Genomic DNA, 17,674 nt, shown 5'->3' with positions numbered 1-17,674 from the left:
CCATTTCGGATCTGAATAATGATTAGGTGTAATTGTGCTTTCTTGCACTTCTTTAACAAAAAAAAAATTAGGACCTTTTGACACCATTTGATATGATATATATATTTGTGTGTGTGTGTGTGTATTAAAAAGAAAATTAAAATAAACAACATAATTGAACATAGTTAAAACACATCCTTAGGTATTGATGCAGCATCATTGCACTCGAAGACTGGTTAAGAAACCATGAAGTTCAAGTTCATTTTATAGCATTGACCAAGGCAAAAATCAGAAACCATTTTATGTTATAGCATTGACCCGACCTGAATTCTACCTAGAACCAGCATAAAAATTATATAAAGAGCTTCAAGTGTTTCTCATAGATTCAGATGTAAATATTCCGAAGTGTTGACAATCTTTCCCCTCAGCTTAAAAGACATTACAATATAAATATTGTTCTAACAGATAATTATAACTATTTCACTATACTCTGACTAAAATGTTCGAAGAAATTGCACTCTAAAACACAAAATGAAACAAAAAAGAACCAGGTTAAGCTCTGATCTACTAATTGAATTCCGAATACACAAGCCAAAAAACCTGTCTATATGTCTTCTTATTGCTGCTGCTTCAGAATTCAAGGGATCCCTTGTCATCTCTAGTAACTCCAACTCACTGCATGCATCTCCTTCAACATATTTTGCCTATCGCCCACCAAACTATGTTGAGGTTATCCAAAATTGTGCTTGTAGAGGGAGAAAGGATACAGTTCTGTCACATTTTGTGACTAGTCCCTTCACCACCTTTTGCCACCACCATTTCCCCAACCACCTCCTCTTCCTCCAAACCTGCTACCACCTCCTCTTCCCCCACCAAACCTGCCACCGCCTCCTCTTCCCCCACCAAACCTACTACCACCACCTGCTTCTGCTCTCTCTTTTAGTTTTGGCAATGACTTTACGACTTCCATGCTCACTTCTCCACCATCTCTCTGACCTGCAAGAGAAAGAACATGGAAAAGTTACACAAAGATATTTGCATGATTTAAAGAACCCATAAAAGCTAGTGCATAACAATGCAACATTTTATGTGTCAATCGTTTGTCAAATTGTTCTCCCATATTCACTTTTTAGTTCAAACATCTTCCACATTTTACTGTAGAAGATATGAGGATACAAGGCAAACTACAAAAAAAGAAGTACAAAAAGAAAGAAGCAAAATTAAGATCCCTAAAAGAGAAAAGCACGGCAAGAAAAACATGGCTGAATATTTTTAACGAATTAGAAGATTTAAGGTTTTTGTAAAGAATTTAGAACCATAACAAATTGTTTCTTTCTAATCGATTAACAATCCTCTCTGAGTCTCAATGACATGATTTAGTAGGGGATACAGAGGTGCACTTGCAGTGCAAAATAGACTCTTTCGATTTTTTAAATGTTTATAGAAGATAATGGGGTAACATCGAAAACTCTTGAAGAAAGGTGGTACCTGCAAGATATGCATCCAGGTCTTTAGCTGGCACGTCAAAAACCGCACCAGTTCCATCGGCTGTGAGAGCTAGACCTTTCACTGCCTCGGCCTTTTGCTCAGGCAGAAATCTCTTTAATACAGAAAAAACAAACCTGAAAAAAGAAAAAATGAGAATTAGACACACGAGCCTACTCTACGCAACACTTGTAACATGGTTAGATTTTGTGAGTTGTATGCATCTATACCAGAGCAATCTTAGGGACAACTTACCTAACATTACATGTTCTCTTCGCAGTCCAAATTAATAATTCAATTTATTCTAGAACATAAAATGGTCATATTAAGATATATACTAATTTATTTGTCTGATCCGATTGCAAATGGCACTCCAACACAACACAATTTTAATTTGTCATACCTTGCGTTAGTATCTAGGAAAAGAATGGATGAATTATAAAGGAACCAGAGGAATAGTTTCAGATACTCACGATGGAGAATATATGGGTTTTCCAGCCTCAAGATGGACAGTAACATAGTTCTCCATGGAACTGAGAAGAGACCGTTCCTTTATTTCAGTGAAACCCTACACAATTCCAAAACAATTTCAGAATTGAATCCTCGTGTAAAAAAAGAAAACAGAAACTATTGGTAGTGGTCGTAGACAGACTGACTACAAGAACGTACAGATGCTTTAGCAAGTGCTTTTGCAAGCAGATCCACAACGGAGACACCTGGTTTACTCATTAGCTCCTCAGCTGCTGAACGAAATGCTGGGATAACACTGGAATTCAAGAGAAAAAAGATACATTAGAAGAATGAAAGCTAGAAACAATATAAACTAGTAACAAAAACAATAGATTCAAGAATACAAGTATTGACACTTGCAGGATTTGTCAGTGTGACAATACCTATCGGAGACTTTAATAATTGCTTCTGCCATCCCTGAAGCAACAGATTTTGCAATATCAGTGGCCTGAGGAGTAGATACGTGCTCAAATTTCACACCTGATTCCCTTTCTATTTTAGCAACGCTTGATTTCCTTGGATCATAAAGCATTACAGCAACACCAGAATTCCCTTCAAAAGAAAACATATGTACTTAGTTTTCGTATACAAAGGACCAAGTTAAAAAATCTTAAGAGCAAAGTTTCTGTTGAAAACCTGCTCTCCCTGTACGTCCAGAACGATGAATATAGGCTTCGACATCACGTGGGGGTTCACACTGAAACGCAATAGAAATATAAAGATCAGAATACAGCTAATGAATTAAATCAGTGCTCAAGTCTTTTCCTAATGGGGATTTTTGGGGCTCTAAGAACAGCCGCATTCCACCTATTTACATATTGTTATGGCTTGAATGAAAAGATGGATCACCACTAGCATGATCCCTAAGGCAGACTCGGATTTAAATTATATCTATATCCTGAGCTGAGAATTTTATCTTCTTGGATCCTCCATCTGGTTTTATGATGCTTAAATGGTGATAATTGATATGCATCTAATTATCTAAATGACATTAAAAGAGAAAAATAAAAACCTGGATAATTAACTGGACGTCATTTATGTCCAAACCACGTGCAGCAACATTTGTGGCAACCAGCGTCATGAATTTCCCTGATCGAAAACCAGCAAGCGTGACCTGCGGGATGAATACCAAAATTAGGAAAAGAAGAAAACCCGAAAGAAGAAGTCAATAACAAGAAAACTCAATATACTACTGGAATTTTTCTCGCGAAAGGGCCTCAGGAAACCTTCATGTAGGCCTGAAAAAGATGTCATTGGCCCTTTCTCGATATACGACAAGTACATTTGACTCGCCGAGGGACTTTTCAAACACATTTTAGATCACAGAAGCAACAAAATGCTCATATATGTATCAACTTACCTCACGTGTAGCCTGCTGTATATCTCCATGTAGAGCACGTGCTCCAGGCAATACCCCAGCTAGGTCAGAAGCAGAACCCTTTGTCTCGGTAAAAATAATTGTGCGACCACCACTGTATTAGAATTGACGCAAGAGTTAATTTCTGCAACCCACTTCAAGGAGAGGACGTCACAAACAAGAATCGCTAAGAAAAACCTAACCTGCTATAACAGCGAATGACATCTGGAATGACCTGGGCTCTGGCGGAACTAGAGCAGGGCATAACAATATGTCTGACATTTACACTTGCCTTCATTTTCTCATTTCCGACAAGATCGGCAGTCTTTTTGTCTGTCTTAAAAAATCTCGAGGCGATCTGGCAATCATGAAAAGCAAATCAATAAGAACACCACATAATACACAATGACTATCGTTTCTACAGCAAGGTTTCTATTAGATACGTACGTTTTTCACCCACCCGGGTAATGTGGCACTGAAGAGAAGCGTCTGGACTTTGGTTACATCCTTAACCTTCCCTGCAATATCAAAAAACTATTATATATTGAACCCTTTTTGCCCTAAACTACTACTAATCCAATGTAAAGCATACTGTGCATCACCTGATGACCCAAGAGTTACGACAACAAATTTAGTAAGAAAACACAATTTGCAAGATTGTTCTTATTAAGAAAGGTTTTGAGTTTCAACAACTCATATAGTATAATCAAAAAGGTGAACAGCAGCTTCTTCGAGGAGCACAAGAAACAGCGGCAAGAAAATCCCATTACTACCAACTTTTGCCAAAATTTTGCTTAGTTGTTAGTTTTCAGAATTATTTACTAGAATAAACCCAGACAACGAGAAACAGAGACAGATAACTGGTAAGAAGAAAAACACACCTAGAATAAGTTCCACATCATCAACAAAACCCATACGGAGCATTTCGTCGGCTTCATCAAGGACACGGAATTTTAAAGAACTGAAGTCAATATTCCCCCTCTCAATATGATCCTGCACCAAGAAAATGAAATTAGCCAAGTACACATACTCACACATCGCAAACTCGCAGTAACCACTAAATCCAAGAAGAAATGAAATGAAGTAGATACCTTTACACGTCCAGGGGTTCCAACAACAATATCAACACCTCTCCTAAGTGCACTCTCTTGAGAGTGGTAAGGAGCTCCACCGTATAAACAGCACGCTGTTAGTCCCACTGCTCCACCGTAAGCCTCAAAGTCTGCATGCACCTGAAAGCAAAAATGGTCTAGCATACATAAACAGAACAAGAGTATTCAAACCATGTCTAAACCATACTCCGAAATGCAAGTTAATCATGTTACCTGGTTAGCCAACTCCCTGGTTGGTAAAAGTACCAAAACACTCGGTGACCTTCCATAGCCTGTCTTTCGAGATTCCTTAGTGGGTCCATTAATTAGAGATTCCAAAATGGGCAACACAAATGCAAGAGTTTTTCCCTGTATAATTAAAAGAAGATGCTCATGAGGGTGTGAGAAGCCCTAAATTTGTAAATGATTGACAGAGAGTATATATGGAATCGATAATAATAGACTTTTCAATTGCATTTGTCAACCCCAAGTTCAAAAATGAAGGAAAGAAAGGGTTTCTGTTTTGTATTTGTTTATGAATTGAATCACTTACTCTATCATTACAATAAAAATTTCAACTTAACCATACAAGTTTATGAAGATAACAATATCTAGTGAGAGAAAGAGATTGAGTGAGAGATTCTATATACCTGACCAGTACGAGCTCTACCAACCATATCAAAACCATCAAGAATGGTATCAAAGGTCATAGCTTGAATTGGAAAAAGCGCTTTGATTCCATTAGACTCTAATTTAGCTTTCAAAGGCTTAGATATTCTGAAATTCGAGAGTGTATTAGGATCAACTTTTTCGTCATCATCAACAGCACCAACTTCAGCTTCATCAATTACTTTCGATTTCTTCTGTTTCTTCGACTTGGGTTCCTCTAACTCAATGCTAGTTTCAATCTTCACCTCTTCCTCTTCTTCTTCAGCTTTCCTCTTTTTCTTCTTATCTTTGCTTTTCTTCTTCTCAGATGAAGGACTAGTTTCTAGGGTTTCAGTACCGACAGAATCATTTACCTTCATCTTCTTCTCCTTCTTCTTCTTATCTTTTGCTTCTTCCATTGTAACAGTATCAACAACGGCAAGAGAAGGCATTACAAATGAACAGAAAGAAGGGAGAGAAGGAAGAACAAATTTAGAGAGAGAAAGTGAGAGAGGCGAGAAATTGAGGGTTTACTTCTCCTGCTAATACAGAAGATGCGGCAGTTAAACCCAAATAGCAGGAGAGAAGGAGAAAGAAAACGAGGACTAGGGTTAGGGTTTTATATTTAGGAAGGATTCTTTTCGACCGTCAGATGAAGGAGAAGAAAATACGTTTTCAAAGCTTCCCCTCCGTTTACCAATAGTCTGGGAAGAAATGTCCGAAATTTCTAGGGTTTTATGAAGGAGACTGAAACTAGGGTTTTGACGGGGTGGGATATTTTGCACCGTGTGAATATGAGGTGACAATCCATGAATTTTGGCGGTAAATGTGACAATACCAAGTCAGTAACAAATTCAGACATCTACGGAATTTTTCATTGATATCAATTCTTTCTAATCAAATTTATTTGTCAAACGCCTAATTATTGTCATATTGATCCGAAGATAGGCCCCAAAAATATTCAAGTTTAGACTCTGAGTAAAAAGTTCCATATCACAAAAAATTCTGCAAATTTATACATTTTTTTTAATGAATACTAATGTTATGATTAAATATATAGTGTGCCTTTCATCAACATCAAAGATAGAACATTATAGAACAAGACTTAATGTACTTACGTGGAATGGTAAGGTGTTTCAAGTTGTTATTCCGTGAATTCAGATCGTTCTAACTTTACCCCAAAATAGATGTTGAAAAAATGATTCCAACTGACACCTATGTTTTCGCAATTCAATCTCGAAAAAATTTCCCGTATAGTGCTATAACTGTTGAAGGTTAAGCGAAGGCACCAAAAGCTGCATAAGTAGACGAATTTCAGACCCTGACTCAAACTACAAAAAAGAGAAGTTTGATATTCTTACGTCTTATATAATATGCTGATTCGTGTTACTGAAATCATATTACATGATTTACCAGCAATTGTTTTTTGTTGTCGAACCAGTTATTTCGACTAGTGTGTCTTAAACATTATATTTAAATAATTTATACAATAACGAACGAATTTTAGTAAGAAAACATATACGAGTGGCTTTTTTCTCCTTTGGAAATCGATTATAAGAAAAGGCATAAGGGAGATAGAAGCCTCATCACAAGAAACTAAAGAACAAACATTGTAAGAAGCCTCCTCACGACTTCATTAAAATAGAAGTGTACATAGTCTGAATGGAGTTTTTTAAGTTGGAATAATTGCTCATAATTCTGAAGTTGTTGTCTGGGTTAACCTCAAATTACAGGAAGGTGCATTTGAAGCAGGCCTTAAATATGTAATTGTTCAATGGCAACTGGCAAGAACCATCAAACTCATTGGTCAAGTGGAGCTTACAGGCAACTATGTTATTCTTTCAATGGCAAGACTAACAATCAAACTCATTGAACAAGAAGCTGATAAGCTTGGTAGATGGGTAAAGACGATTTTGAAAGTCCTTCTAAGAAAATATTACCTCTTGGTCACCGAACTAGGCCAACAAAAAACAACCCACCGGGACTATTAGTTTTGTTGCCTTAGAATCCAGGTTGTAGTGTGCCAACACATCACATCACCGGCAAGCAGCGACACTATCAACCCCTAAGGTGTTTACTTAATGGCCAGTGCGGGCATAGAGACGACATGCACAGCTTACCGTGTACAAGACATGGGCCATTGACAATGGCCCGTTTTGGAAGGAAAAAAGAGGCCATCATCCTCCCCTCCCACCCTTCAATGTTAGTGGCAAAATCCTTCCTAAGTAACGAAAATGCAACACTTTTTATTTGTTTGACTGGAATGTTGGGTTAATTTCGCGCAAAACATTTGACCTTGACGCCTTCTCCAACCAGCAATGCTAGAAGATGTTAAGTCAAATCTACTTTTGTGACAGACATAGCTACGAAAAATAGAGGTGGCAAATGAATGCAGTGACAACTTTTCTTCTTCTTTTTTTTTGTTGCAAGGCAGTGAGAACTTTAACGTCTAAGAAGCCAAGTATATATCCCAAGAGAAAAAGAACATAATAAAATCAGCACCAAGATTTCACTTTACAGCAAAAGTCGACCAATTATGGTCCCACCATCAGCACTACTAAACGTCTAAACCCCTAAAACAAACCATCCGCACGCGGGCTACTAAACCCTAACTCTTTACCTGGGTCCCCTTTATTCTCTTTCAATATCATTTTATTACTGTAGCTCGCCATGTATTGGAAAAGTAAATAACCAACCAAATAGTACTAGTAGTATTTATAAACCCATCAAATTCCAAAATATAATAGTAATACTAAGTTAATCCCACCATTACTGCTAAAATGGGCAGGTTAAGTCAAAATAAAACTAAAAAAAGAAAAAAAAAAAAAAACGTAGTTCAAGAAACAAAAACAAACAAAATAAAATTGAAAAAGTCTAGAGAGAGAAAGTTATTCGTCTTCATCAGTCACAAAGCCCAACCAAGAACTGCAACAGAAACAGTAATTAGGGTTTTTAACAATGCTGGTGCTTTAACATCCACACCTCCGGATTTACTATCAGCTGATCCTGAACTCGGTGACTCAGCCGGAGCTCCATCAGGAGTTAGCTCAGACGGTGGTGCAGGTGGAGAAGCAATATCAGGTGACGGAGCACTTGCTATTTCTGGAGCTGGACTAGGTGAATCAGATACCGGCGCCGGAGAAGGTGAAGGAGATAACGAAATTGGTCCTGGAGCTGGTGCCGGAGATGGAGATTTACCAAATAATTCACTTGGAAGAAGAATATTATCAACAGTGAATATACATAAAGGTGTATTATCAATAACAGTACCAGAAACCCTAGAAGCATCAACACCAGTATTTAAAGTGACTGAATCACCAGCAGTAGTAACCGTTAGATCATACTTACCAGCACCATTAGAAGCTAAAGTTTTAATCGGATCTTTACTAGTTTTCAAAGTTCCAATCGGATTATAACCTACTAATGCATGATACTGTAAGATCGTAACAACTTCGGCATTCGTTAATTTCGTCAGATCTGGTAATCCAGGAGCTTTAAAAGCTTCATCACTTGGTGCAAATATTGTTAAACCTTCATCAATGGCGGATTGATAGATCTTCAAAACACCAGAACTGAGAATCATTGAAGAAAAAGTTTTACATCCAGCTTTTTCTAACAATGCCGTGATATTAACATCAGAAACTGACGGTGCCGGAGCAGATAAGATTCCGGGAGCAATGATCGGAGCACTGATCTCAAGAATAGAGATATTATAAGGAATTTGTTTAACAGATTTTGTGTATGCAGAATCAAGTTTAGATCCAGGAGCAGCCGATCCGAAAGCAACTTTACCGCCTTTCATATCGGTAATATTAACAAACCCTAGATTTCCTTGTGCATTACCAGTAGTTTGATAAAGAGTAGTTGATAAAGTAGTACCTTTACTGATAGAATGAAGTTTTTGACCATCATAATAATCAAGAAGAACATGAAGACTTAAAGCGTTCTTGATTACTGAAAGTGGATGATTTGATGCTAGAGTTGATATAGCTGAGTTTGATAGAACTAAACAAGTAATGGTTTGACGACTATTGATTTCATCTGCAAGTTTTGTTTGAGAGAGAAAGCTATTGTATTGACTGTATTCTGGAAATTCAGAGAGAATGTCTGTAATGTTATGAGCTTTAGAGAGAGAAAGTAGAGAGAGAAAGAGGAAGAAGAAGAAAGATGATGAACACATGGTTGCCATTCTTGGAGTGGAAATGAGTAATGAAGAGAGAGTGAAATGGGTTTTTGGGGTTTTGAGGAGAAATGAAAGGGGGTTTAGAAGACGAGTTAAAATTTAACCATGGTTAGAGGTTAAATGGTGTGGGGTTAAGATGATGATGAGTTAGAATTTAACCATGGTTAGAGGGTTAAATAGTGTGCGGTTACGATGATAATGAGTTAGAATTTAATTATGGTTAGTGAGTAGGAATGATGTGGGGTTGAGAAGATGAGTTAGAATTTAACCATGGTTAGGGAGTTGGATGGTATTCTTGATTGCCATGTGATAGTGCGTGTGGAAAGGAGGTACCATTACCTAGGGCACAGCTGGGTGGTAAATATTGTGAGTACGGTTTTGAACTTTTCTTTTTTCGAAATGACATTTAAGTTCCTACCTTTATGCTTATTTCACTTCAAAGGATTAATTAAAGTGATGTTTGATTAGATACTAAAGAACTTTAATAAAGTTCATGTTTGTTTTTAATTAATAAATATTTCTTAATAGAAAAAATAAGTGAAGAAATCTAGTAGAAGCCACCCAATGGGTCCTTGCCAAGTAGGTCTTGATTACACGTGGCAAATACTTTTTGGTTGGTCCAATGAGAAAGAGATTTTTGATGGCACCTCTACCACCTTTATTTTATTTGTATAGTGAAACTGAAATGCATTTAAAGATGGTTAATTCTGTTTTGACCGTAATTTATGATAAACTGATCATCTTCAATCTAATTGTGTCAAATAATTATATGTTTAACTCAAAATCAAGTTACATTTACATTTTCAACAAATAAAAAAAATGTAATGCTTATATGGTGATTCTATTAATATTTTTTGGCTAGAACCTATATCTCATTGTCCGTTTCTTACTTTGGTCTCTTTATGCTTTTTCATCTGGTTCAGTTCCTTTCACATCTTCAAAAAAGTAGTACCCATTGCAGCTAAAGTGTTTGCGTCTCTTTTATTTCTTTTTTCAAGCCGGTTTACCCTTTATGCTAGGTTCCCATCTTCTTCTTTTTTTTTTGTTGAAAGAAGGTTCCCATCTTCTTAGAAGGTGGTGATTGATTTAGGGGCTCAATGTGTGTCACGATTTGTTGGATTTTGTGATTACGAATGTATGGAGTTACTGAAGTGACGCCCATTTTTCTAGCGCCAAAATGACGAAATCGAAAAGTGATTTCTCGAAAATTCTCTTGAAATAAGCCTTGTATCATTGCGTTATTGTTACTTTGCGGCGCGGGTGAGGTGATTAGTGGGGAGGGGGAAGGATATATATACTTGGAAAGACACTGTGACGCTCGAGGCAAGGCATTTCAGTGTTGCAGGTTGAAAGTCAATATCGAAGGGTAAGCTCGGATCACCTTTCGAACAAACCTGTGTTGTGTTATATTGACTTGTATGACGGTAGTGAATTATCGTATGGAGGCCACGTGGCACAACCACTAATGAAATCATTTTTATCCAAACGGATATGATCGTATATTAATACACGACGCCCAGATATTCAACGTTGTTTGGCCATCAGCGTGACCAACATTTTATCTCATGGGCAAAATAAGGGTCAGCGTACTTCTACAACCTCTTGTTCCACGACTCAGGTTCACAAGTTTACTCGATTTCTACCTTATGTTATCCTTTCACTTGCAAAAGAGCTTAAGGATTTCTTTCATAGGTATCCTCTTTTACAAAGAAAAAGTCATGGCTCTTCCTCGAGAGAACCTCCACCTTTTTCTCCTCCGCCAAGTTTCCTCCAATAAAGGTGTTGGAATACTTCTGGTCCATAGGGATATTTTTGACCATTCGTTTTTAGTTGCAAAATATTAGTGGGTTTTATAGGACTTCGATGCAGTTATTACATATGTCGGCGACGTGCACTTTTGGCACGTGAAGAAACATTAAAAACGGGTGAAGTTCACGGGTTCGGGTCAGTTTTTTTTTGGTTCGAGCTCGGGTACTTCGTACCACTATGGACATTTGTTTGGGAAGACCAAAAGTATTCCATCTAGCCGTGAAAAACATACAAAAATATCAGATGTAGCAAATAAACATAACATGGTAGTTTTTTTTTTTTTGTTGAAAAATAACATGGTAGTTTAAACCACTAAATTTAAGAACTACATGAAATTTGATGAAATTTCAAAATGAAGTCGTGGTCGGACATCAATCTTTTATTTTACTTTGGAGATTTTGTCGTCATTTATAAGTTAACCATTCACAATTGTTGAAATTTGTTTAGTCTCTTTTGTGTTTGCATAGTGATGGATATTAAAATCACATATATAGAAAACGATAACAAGATAATTTTTTTTTTTACACGGCATCATAAAATTTACCTTCTACGGTCCTTCAAACGATTTGTTATCGGGTCCAACAGAAATTTGGTTAAAAATGTAGCTTAATGGTTTAGATGTTAGGATGGGGGCCCTAGCATTGCTAATTAGTTAATGCTATTATTACTTAGAGTCAGACTAAGAGTTATATTTAATTCACGAGTGACATAATCTGTCCTGTTTTAAGTCTTCGAAAATTTAAAAAGATGTTCACGTAAATTAATTGTTAAAAAGATGTTATATTAGCTTGTAAAGTTGTATGTCATAGCAAACAAACATTTATCTCAGGAGGGTGACTTTATAATCTTCTCACTCCAAAGCCCAAACTCCGTCTCGGGGTATAACGACTAGTGCTTCTATAGGCACCCCGCCCATATTTTGCTATAGGCGTCTGGGTGGAATTACAGACTCGAATCAGTTGGACATGTCGAGATCCTGTTTTTGTTCTCGGTCTGAATAGTACGAAAGCCCTCTTACAGACATTCCGAGACTATCCAGATTTGTTCCACTCCATGACTACTTGTATATCTCTATAAAACCACTTAAAACAAATCTAAAATCTCAAACAAACAATTCGAGAGTTTAATCACTTCAAAGCATTTTTTAAGTACCGGACAAGAAAAAATGACAGGTCTCAAAAATCACGAGAGAAATTAAACATTTTCATATCATTCAAAACGAAACATAAGAAGGAAAAAACCTCACCAGGTGCATATTTTAAGATTGTAATGCCTACAAACAAATGGCTGAAATGCTGAGGCGACAATAGAATGCTCTAGAGCGAAAAAAGGGAAGAAGTAGACGCCCTATATAAGCACCCTGTATTGATTAATAGCAGTAATTTGTGTGGTTGGTGATTTGGATAAATAAGAAAATTATATGGGGTATAAAAGTTTGGACGGAAACAAAAAAAAAATTAACAAATTTTGTTTCCTCCAAACACTTCAACCTTTCAGTTTCTACTCCCTCAATCGAAATTCCGGCAACATCCACCATTAATGCCGAATAAACACTTCAACCTTCGTCTCTCCTTTCTCTTCCCTCTTCTTTCTCCCCTCTCTCTCTCTTTCTTTCTTTCTCTAAGTCCGACGAAGGGGCTTTCCCTTCGTTTGATACACATCTGAAAAACTAGACGAGCTGGGTTCGTCTGGATCTTGTTCTTCCAGATCCAGACGAAGCAACCTCCGTCTGGTTTTCAAACGAAGGGTTTCGCGAAGAGACTCTCCCGTCGTCGGAACTTACAGAAAGAAAGAGAGAGAGAGAAGCAAAGAGAGGGATGGAAAGAGAGAAAAAGATGAAGGAGAGCGAAAAAGAGGAGATAGTTGTTGCCGGTCATCGCTGACCAAGAGTGTTGGCGACTCTCTACCGGCAACAAAGAAGGGTGTGTTTGACTAATTTTTTTTTCTTTCTTTCACCCATTAAAATTTTATAGCCCGAATAATTTTCTAAGGTGCTGTTTGTTTTTTATTTTTTTTTCAGATGTTTGTTTTTCTTTTTTAACAAAATCTGAAAACTTGACTGAATGGATTGGAAGTCTGAAAAGGGCTGAATAAAGTCCATTTTTTTCATACATCAAAACAAGTCTGAAACTTAAAGGCACCATCTGAAATACACAAAATGACCATTTTATCCCCGCGAAAATTTCACATTTCTATTTCTTCGACTGAAAAACAAAAAGCTAGGTCGACTATTCTTCTTCTTCAAGTTTTCCTCCATTCAAGTTTTGCTTCTCTTTCCTTCTTTGAAGTTTCAGATCTTCATTCCAACTTTAAGTTAGATCTTGATTTTAAATATTTAGATAAGTGTTCGTTCAAATCTTCTCTTCATAATTCATATGAACTTGTTGAGAAGTTTCCTGCTTACCCTAGTACCCTCTTCCTGCACGGTCACCACTACCACCGTCGTCCTCCCGTGGTGCTCGAGATCAGCCGCCACCTCCGGGAACACTCTCTCAACAGGTTCATCACCACAATCCTGCAAACCCTAATATTTATTTCCAAAACCCTTCTACCCTTCTTTTTCAATCTCACAGACCCCTTTTTATCTCAATCTCACAAAAATCTCAGAGAACCCTTACCCCTTACTTCGAGAACCCTAGTTTCTCAAACCCTCGAAACCCTAATTGATCTATTGAAGAAAATGGGGTTTCTTTGTCGGGGAATAATTTGGTGCGAAGAAGAGAAGATACGGAGAGAGTTTTAACAACCAAAATACCCTAAAAATAAGGGTAAAAGTGTCAAAACTAAATTTATATAAAATATTTCAGATTGGAAAACAAACATGGTTACTTGGAAAACATTTCAACCAATTCAGATTCTGCCAATTCAGATTCAGACTAAGACGTAAATAAAAAAAACAAAACAACACCTAAGTCACCCATCTTTTTTTATTCTATAGGCCAATAACTCCAAAATGGCATCCTAACCTAAACACCACTAGGTTGTGTGCTAAAAATCAGACATTGAATAAGCACTCTGAGGAGTCAGGACTCAAGAGCAGCCTAGTGAGGTTTATAACAAACAGCTAAATAAAGGAACTCACTCTCCTCTTATCCTCTCTCTCTCTCTCTCACACATGTTCTAGTGTTACACACATCAGGCTCTTATAGTGCCACGCATGCCTCCTAATGATGTGGGTTCCACAGTGAAGTCTAGCTGTGTTGTGGTCTTGTGGAGGATCAGGTCAGGGACCCACTAAACTCATAGTGGCCCCTGCAAAAAGATGATATTTTTTCTCCCGCTCTAGAAACGACAAATGAATCTGACCGAGTGTCTCAGACCTGTCAGACCTCTCTATACTTTTACTGACTTCTCTTTTTATTTTTCTACTCCCCCCTGCAAAGCCACCTTTAATGGTGATTCTGCACCACCATGAAGTTCTCGATCTAAATAAAGGTAGGAATTTTGTTTTGTTCAGTCTAGTAATGGATAGTAAGAAAGTAATTGATAACATGAAAATGCTTCTTAAACAAACTAATGAAACGATAATGCTTGATATAATGATAATCCATCTGTAGCCTTTAAAATGTATATGTATAGCAACCAACTCTCATGATTCTACTAATATATTCTCCGTGAAGTTTTCAATTTTTTGTTTCTAAAATGAATCCTGACAAATATTCATTCAAAATTAGTCTTCGGGTACTGATTACCACTCCAGTCACTCTTTCCACCACCGTTAGGGAGCTAGGATCACGTGTACACAAAAAAAATGTCGATATTCTTTTGATTATATCCAAAAAGGCACCAAACATATTGCACCTCCTACATTTTGATAATTGTAACCAGCAATTAGTAAATTTTTTTTGTTGAACAAGCAATGAGTAATTCAGCAGGGAAGAAATTGAGACTACTCCTCCAGGAAACTAATTTTTTTGTCCCAAATAAGATTATAAACAGAAGAGGTGGTATGTATATAGTAGTAGACTAGTAGTAGTAGTAAATGAAAACGTTTTGTTTTATATATTTGACCCTCATCCTCCTCTCTTACTCGAACACAGACTCATCTCTCTCTCTCTCTCTCTCTCTGTATGTAATAACATTCTTCACCAGATCTGTTTTGTTCTTCCATGTTACAGAGTTTTTAGTTTTTCTTCTCTGAAAATCTCTGATCTAATTAACTAGTACTTTCTTCAAACAAAGCCCATGTAAAGATGGAAGCCCATAGCCCACCAACTAAGATTGCTCGTCTTACACACACTGGTATGTTTCTACTCACTTTCTCTCTTTAAACACTACTACATGAACTCCTAGTAGTATATTATAGGTTCTGAATAACTTTGATTTGTTTTGTTTTAAAGGCTTATTAATGGGTAAACAAAAATCACCACCTTCTGCTTCAGTTAAACTTGATCTTGGTCTTGGTGGTTCTGATAATAGTAGTACTAGTAGTAGTAGCCATGGAAGGAGTACTGGTTTTACATTTCTTCAGTTACAGGAGTTTCAACATCAAGCCCTAATTTATAAACATATGTCTGATGGGGTACCTGTTCCTTTCAATCTTGTTCTTCCAATTTGGAAAAGCCTTGCTAATTCTTATGGTGCTCTTTATTCTGCCTCCTCTGGAGATTTCCCTACCTGTAAGTTTTCAAAATAAAACTCAACAATAATTATGATATGGGTAGTAGTAGTTCATAATTTGTGTTTTTTTCATGAAAATTTTGGTGAAATGGGTACTTTATCTTCTTGATTTGATGAGTTGGGTTTTTTTTTTTTTCAGATTTGGGTTGCAAAGGTGGTATTTACTTTGATTATAGAAATAGTATGGAACCAGAACCAGGGAGATGTAGAAGAACAGATGGGAAAAAATGGAGGTGTTCTAAAGATGTTGTTCCAAATCAAAAGTACTGTGAGAGACATATGCATAGAGGTAGAAATCGTTCAAGAAAGCCTGTGGAAATTACTACTTCATCAAATGCCAATATTCATATTAATGATTCAAACACAAATCTCTCAATTTCAAGGCCTCCACATCTCACCACCACCACCACCACCACCACCACCAACAACTTGGGATTTTCTCCAAAAAGTGTTATTCAAAGTGGTGGGATCTCCAAAAGGGAAACAACTGTCTGATATTTTCAGAATTTGAGTGACTTTTGGAAGTTCAGTTTCTTTGTGGGCTTTTGTTGAAGAGTTGAGTGAGATTTAAGATTTTTGCTTCAATGAGGTGAGGCAAGAAGTGTTGGTGTGACTTGGTGGGGAGAAAAATTTCATGGGCTCCACTTTAATTTCTTCATAATTGAACAGATTTAGAGAGAGAATGAAAGAAAGTTGGAACTCTTTCTATAATGCAACTTTGATGAATGAGAGAAAGAGAGTGGTTTGTCCAAGGACCTACCACCATTGCTCTTTTTTAATTTGGTTGTTTGTAATTGTACAACTAATATTTTAACATCATCTTTGGGTTATGGTATTTTAGAAGAATCCTATAAAGCATTAGGCATTATGTTGTAGTAAATGGTACTAAAAATCTAAACTACCTTGACATCCAATTATGTCCCCACTATTATATAAGGTGTCCACGTTTCGAACTTCCAATGAGAATAGTCTCTCATAAGAGAATGGGTAACTTAACAATAAAAAATTAATGTATAGGTCCTCTCCACTCATTTTCAATCGATTTTGAATTAGAAGACCGCAAACTTAACACTTCCCCCCTCTATGAAATTGTTTTTTTTTTTGTTGAAATAGCATTTGTTATTTATTCATCCTTTGCTTGGGTTAGATCAAAGTTTTGGTACCTTCACAGGAATAAAGTTAGTTGAAAGATGAAGGCTGGGAAGCATGAGACATCAATATGTAAGGCCAATTCCAGTGATGGGCCTGTGTTCACTCTTGGTAAAGCCTTCAGTGATGTGCTTGTAATTTATTTGGGAAAAGCCATTTTCTAGTGGTGCTTCTTTGGGGCATTCGAATTGACCCGTAACTAATTCTGTAGCACATCACATTAGAAAAATCTAATGGAAGCACAACTTCCAACTTTCATTCATAACTTTGAAATTACTAAAATACAATACTATGAATAGAGTTATGGAATCTGAAAAATCATCTTTGAAAATGGATGTAGTGTTTTTAGCCTTCATGGGATGGTGTTGCAGATGGAGCCCAATCATAAGAGTGGACAAATTGCAGAGGTTGGGTGTGGAGACTCTACTGTTGTTTACAAATGTACAACACTCTTGCACATTTCTTGAGTGGGAGGTAAGATAAAAGAGGTAGGAGCACTAATGGAGTGAAGTAATAGAGATGATAGAGTTGATAGAGAGAGACGATGTAATGGGAGTGTAATCGTGATGTAAAAGGAGTGTAAACTCGGCTTAGATAGGGAGTGCCCATAACCAGGGACATTTTCGTCTTTTCAGCTGAAGAGAAAGTTTGTTATAACAAACTTTCCCTCCAACTCTTTCTCTCTCTACTCGAGCTATATAAACTCAGTGTAATGATATTTTGATCATAATAATAAACACATCTTCTCAAACTCAATCTCTCTTCTCTCTCTAAACTTCCCTAAATCTCACATGGTATCAGAGCTCTAGGGCTTTCTTCGACCTAACAATGGAGGAAACAAGT

At 36.9% G+C, this 17,674-nt stretch overlaps 3 protein-coding genes across 3 annotated transcripts; 1 reads left to right on the top strand and 2 right to left on the bottom strand.

The window, feature by feature from the left end:
* Positions 1-331: 331 nt before the first annotated feature.
* On the bottom strand, positions 332-5,994 carry LOC147552589 (DEAD-box ATP-dependent RNA helicase 7-like). The gene is made up of 14 exons (XM_086664818.1): positions 5,073-5,994; positions 4,657-4,791; positions 4,423-4,563; positions 4,213-4,324; positions 3,779-3,849; positions 3,535-3,689; positions 3,335-3,446; positions 2,987-3,088; positions 2,611-2,671; positions 2,358-2,526; positions 2,134-2,230; positions 1,938-2,032; positions 1,468-1,601; positions 332-975 (listed from the first exon to the last, which is right to left on the bottom strand). The coding sequence occupies exons 1-14, from the start codon at positions 5,520-5,522 to the stop codon at positions 776-778; spliced, it is 2,034 nt and encodes a 677-aa protein (XP_086520944.1). The 5' UTR covers positions 5,523-5,994; the 3' UTR covers positions 332-775.
* A 1,764-nt stretch (positions 5,995-7,758) lies between these two features.
* Positions 7,759-9,781, bottom strand: FLA8 (FASCICLIN-like arabinogalactan protein 8). The gene has a single exon (XM_086664820.1). It carries the CDS (start codon positions 9,257-9,259, stop codon positions 7,976-7,978), a length of 1,284 nt encoding a protein of 427 aa, XP_086520946.1. The 5' UTR covers positions 9,260-9,781; the 3' UTR covers positions 7,759-7,975.
* A 5,241-nt stretch (positions 9,782-15,022) lies between these two features.
* LOC147552587 (growth-regulating factor 1-like) lies at positions 15,023-16,596 on the top strand. The gene is made up of 3 exons (XM_086664825.1): positions 15,023-15,304; positions 15,403-15,681; positions 15,822-16,596. The coding sequence occupies exons 1-3, from the start codon at positions 15,256-15,258 to the stop codon at positions 16,175-16,177; spliced, it is 684 nt and encodes a 227-aa protein (XP_086520951.1). The 5' UTR covers positions 15,023-15,255; the 3' UTR covers positions 16,178-16,596.
* Positions 16,597-17,674: the final 1,078 nt, after the last annotated feature.

Source organism: Eschscholzia californica, unplaced genomic scaffold, assembly GCF_041429995.1.
Source record: "Eschscholzia californica isolate CP2 unplaced genomic scaffold, dmEscCali1.0.p SCAF_3, whole genome shotgun sequence".
NCBI lineage: Eukaryota > Viridiplantae > Streptophyta > Magnoliopsida > Ranunculales > Papaveraceae > Eschscholzia > Eschscholzia californica.
This window is presented reverse-complemented; position numbering and strand designations above follow the sequence as displayed.

What these genes read in the sequence shown, in the direction of transcription:
- LOC147552587 (XM_086664825.1), top strand. Translation starts at nt 15,256, where the DNA reads ATGGAAGCCCATAGCCCACCAACTAAGATTGCTCGTCTTACACACACT. An exon ending in TGCTCGTCTTACACACACTG is followed by an intron (nt 15,305 to 15,402) that starts GTATGTTTCTAC and finishes TTTGTTTTAAAG; the next exon opens with GCTTATTAATGGGTAAACAA. An exon ending in CTCTGGAGATTTCCCTACCT is followed by an intron (nt 15,682 to 15,821) that starts GTAAGTTTTCAA and finishes TTTTTTTTTCAG; the next exon opens with ATTTGGGTTGCAAAGGTGGT.
- FLA8 (XM_086664820.1), bottom strand. Translation starts at nt 9,259, where the DNA reads ATGGCAACCATGTGTTCATCATCTTTCTTCTTCTTCCTCTTTCTCTCT.
- LOC147552589 (XM_086664818.1), bottom strand. Translation starts at nt 5,522, where the DNA reads ATGCCTTCTCTTGCCGTTGTTGATACTGTTACAATGGAAGAAGCAAAA. An exon ending in GTCATTCGCTGTTATAGCAG is followed by an intron (nt 3,447 to 3,534) that starts GTTAGGTTTTTC and finishes ATTCTAATACAG; the next exon opens with TGGTGGTCGCACAATTATTT. An exon ending in ACGTCCAGTTAATTATCCAG is followed by an intron (nt 2,672 to 2,986) that starts GTTTTTATTTTT and finishes ATTGCGTTTCAG; the next exon opens with TGTGAACCCCCACGTGATGT.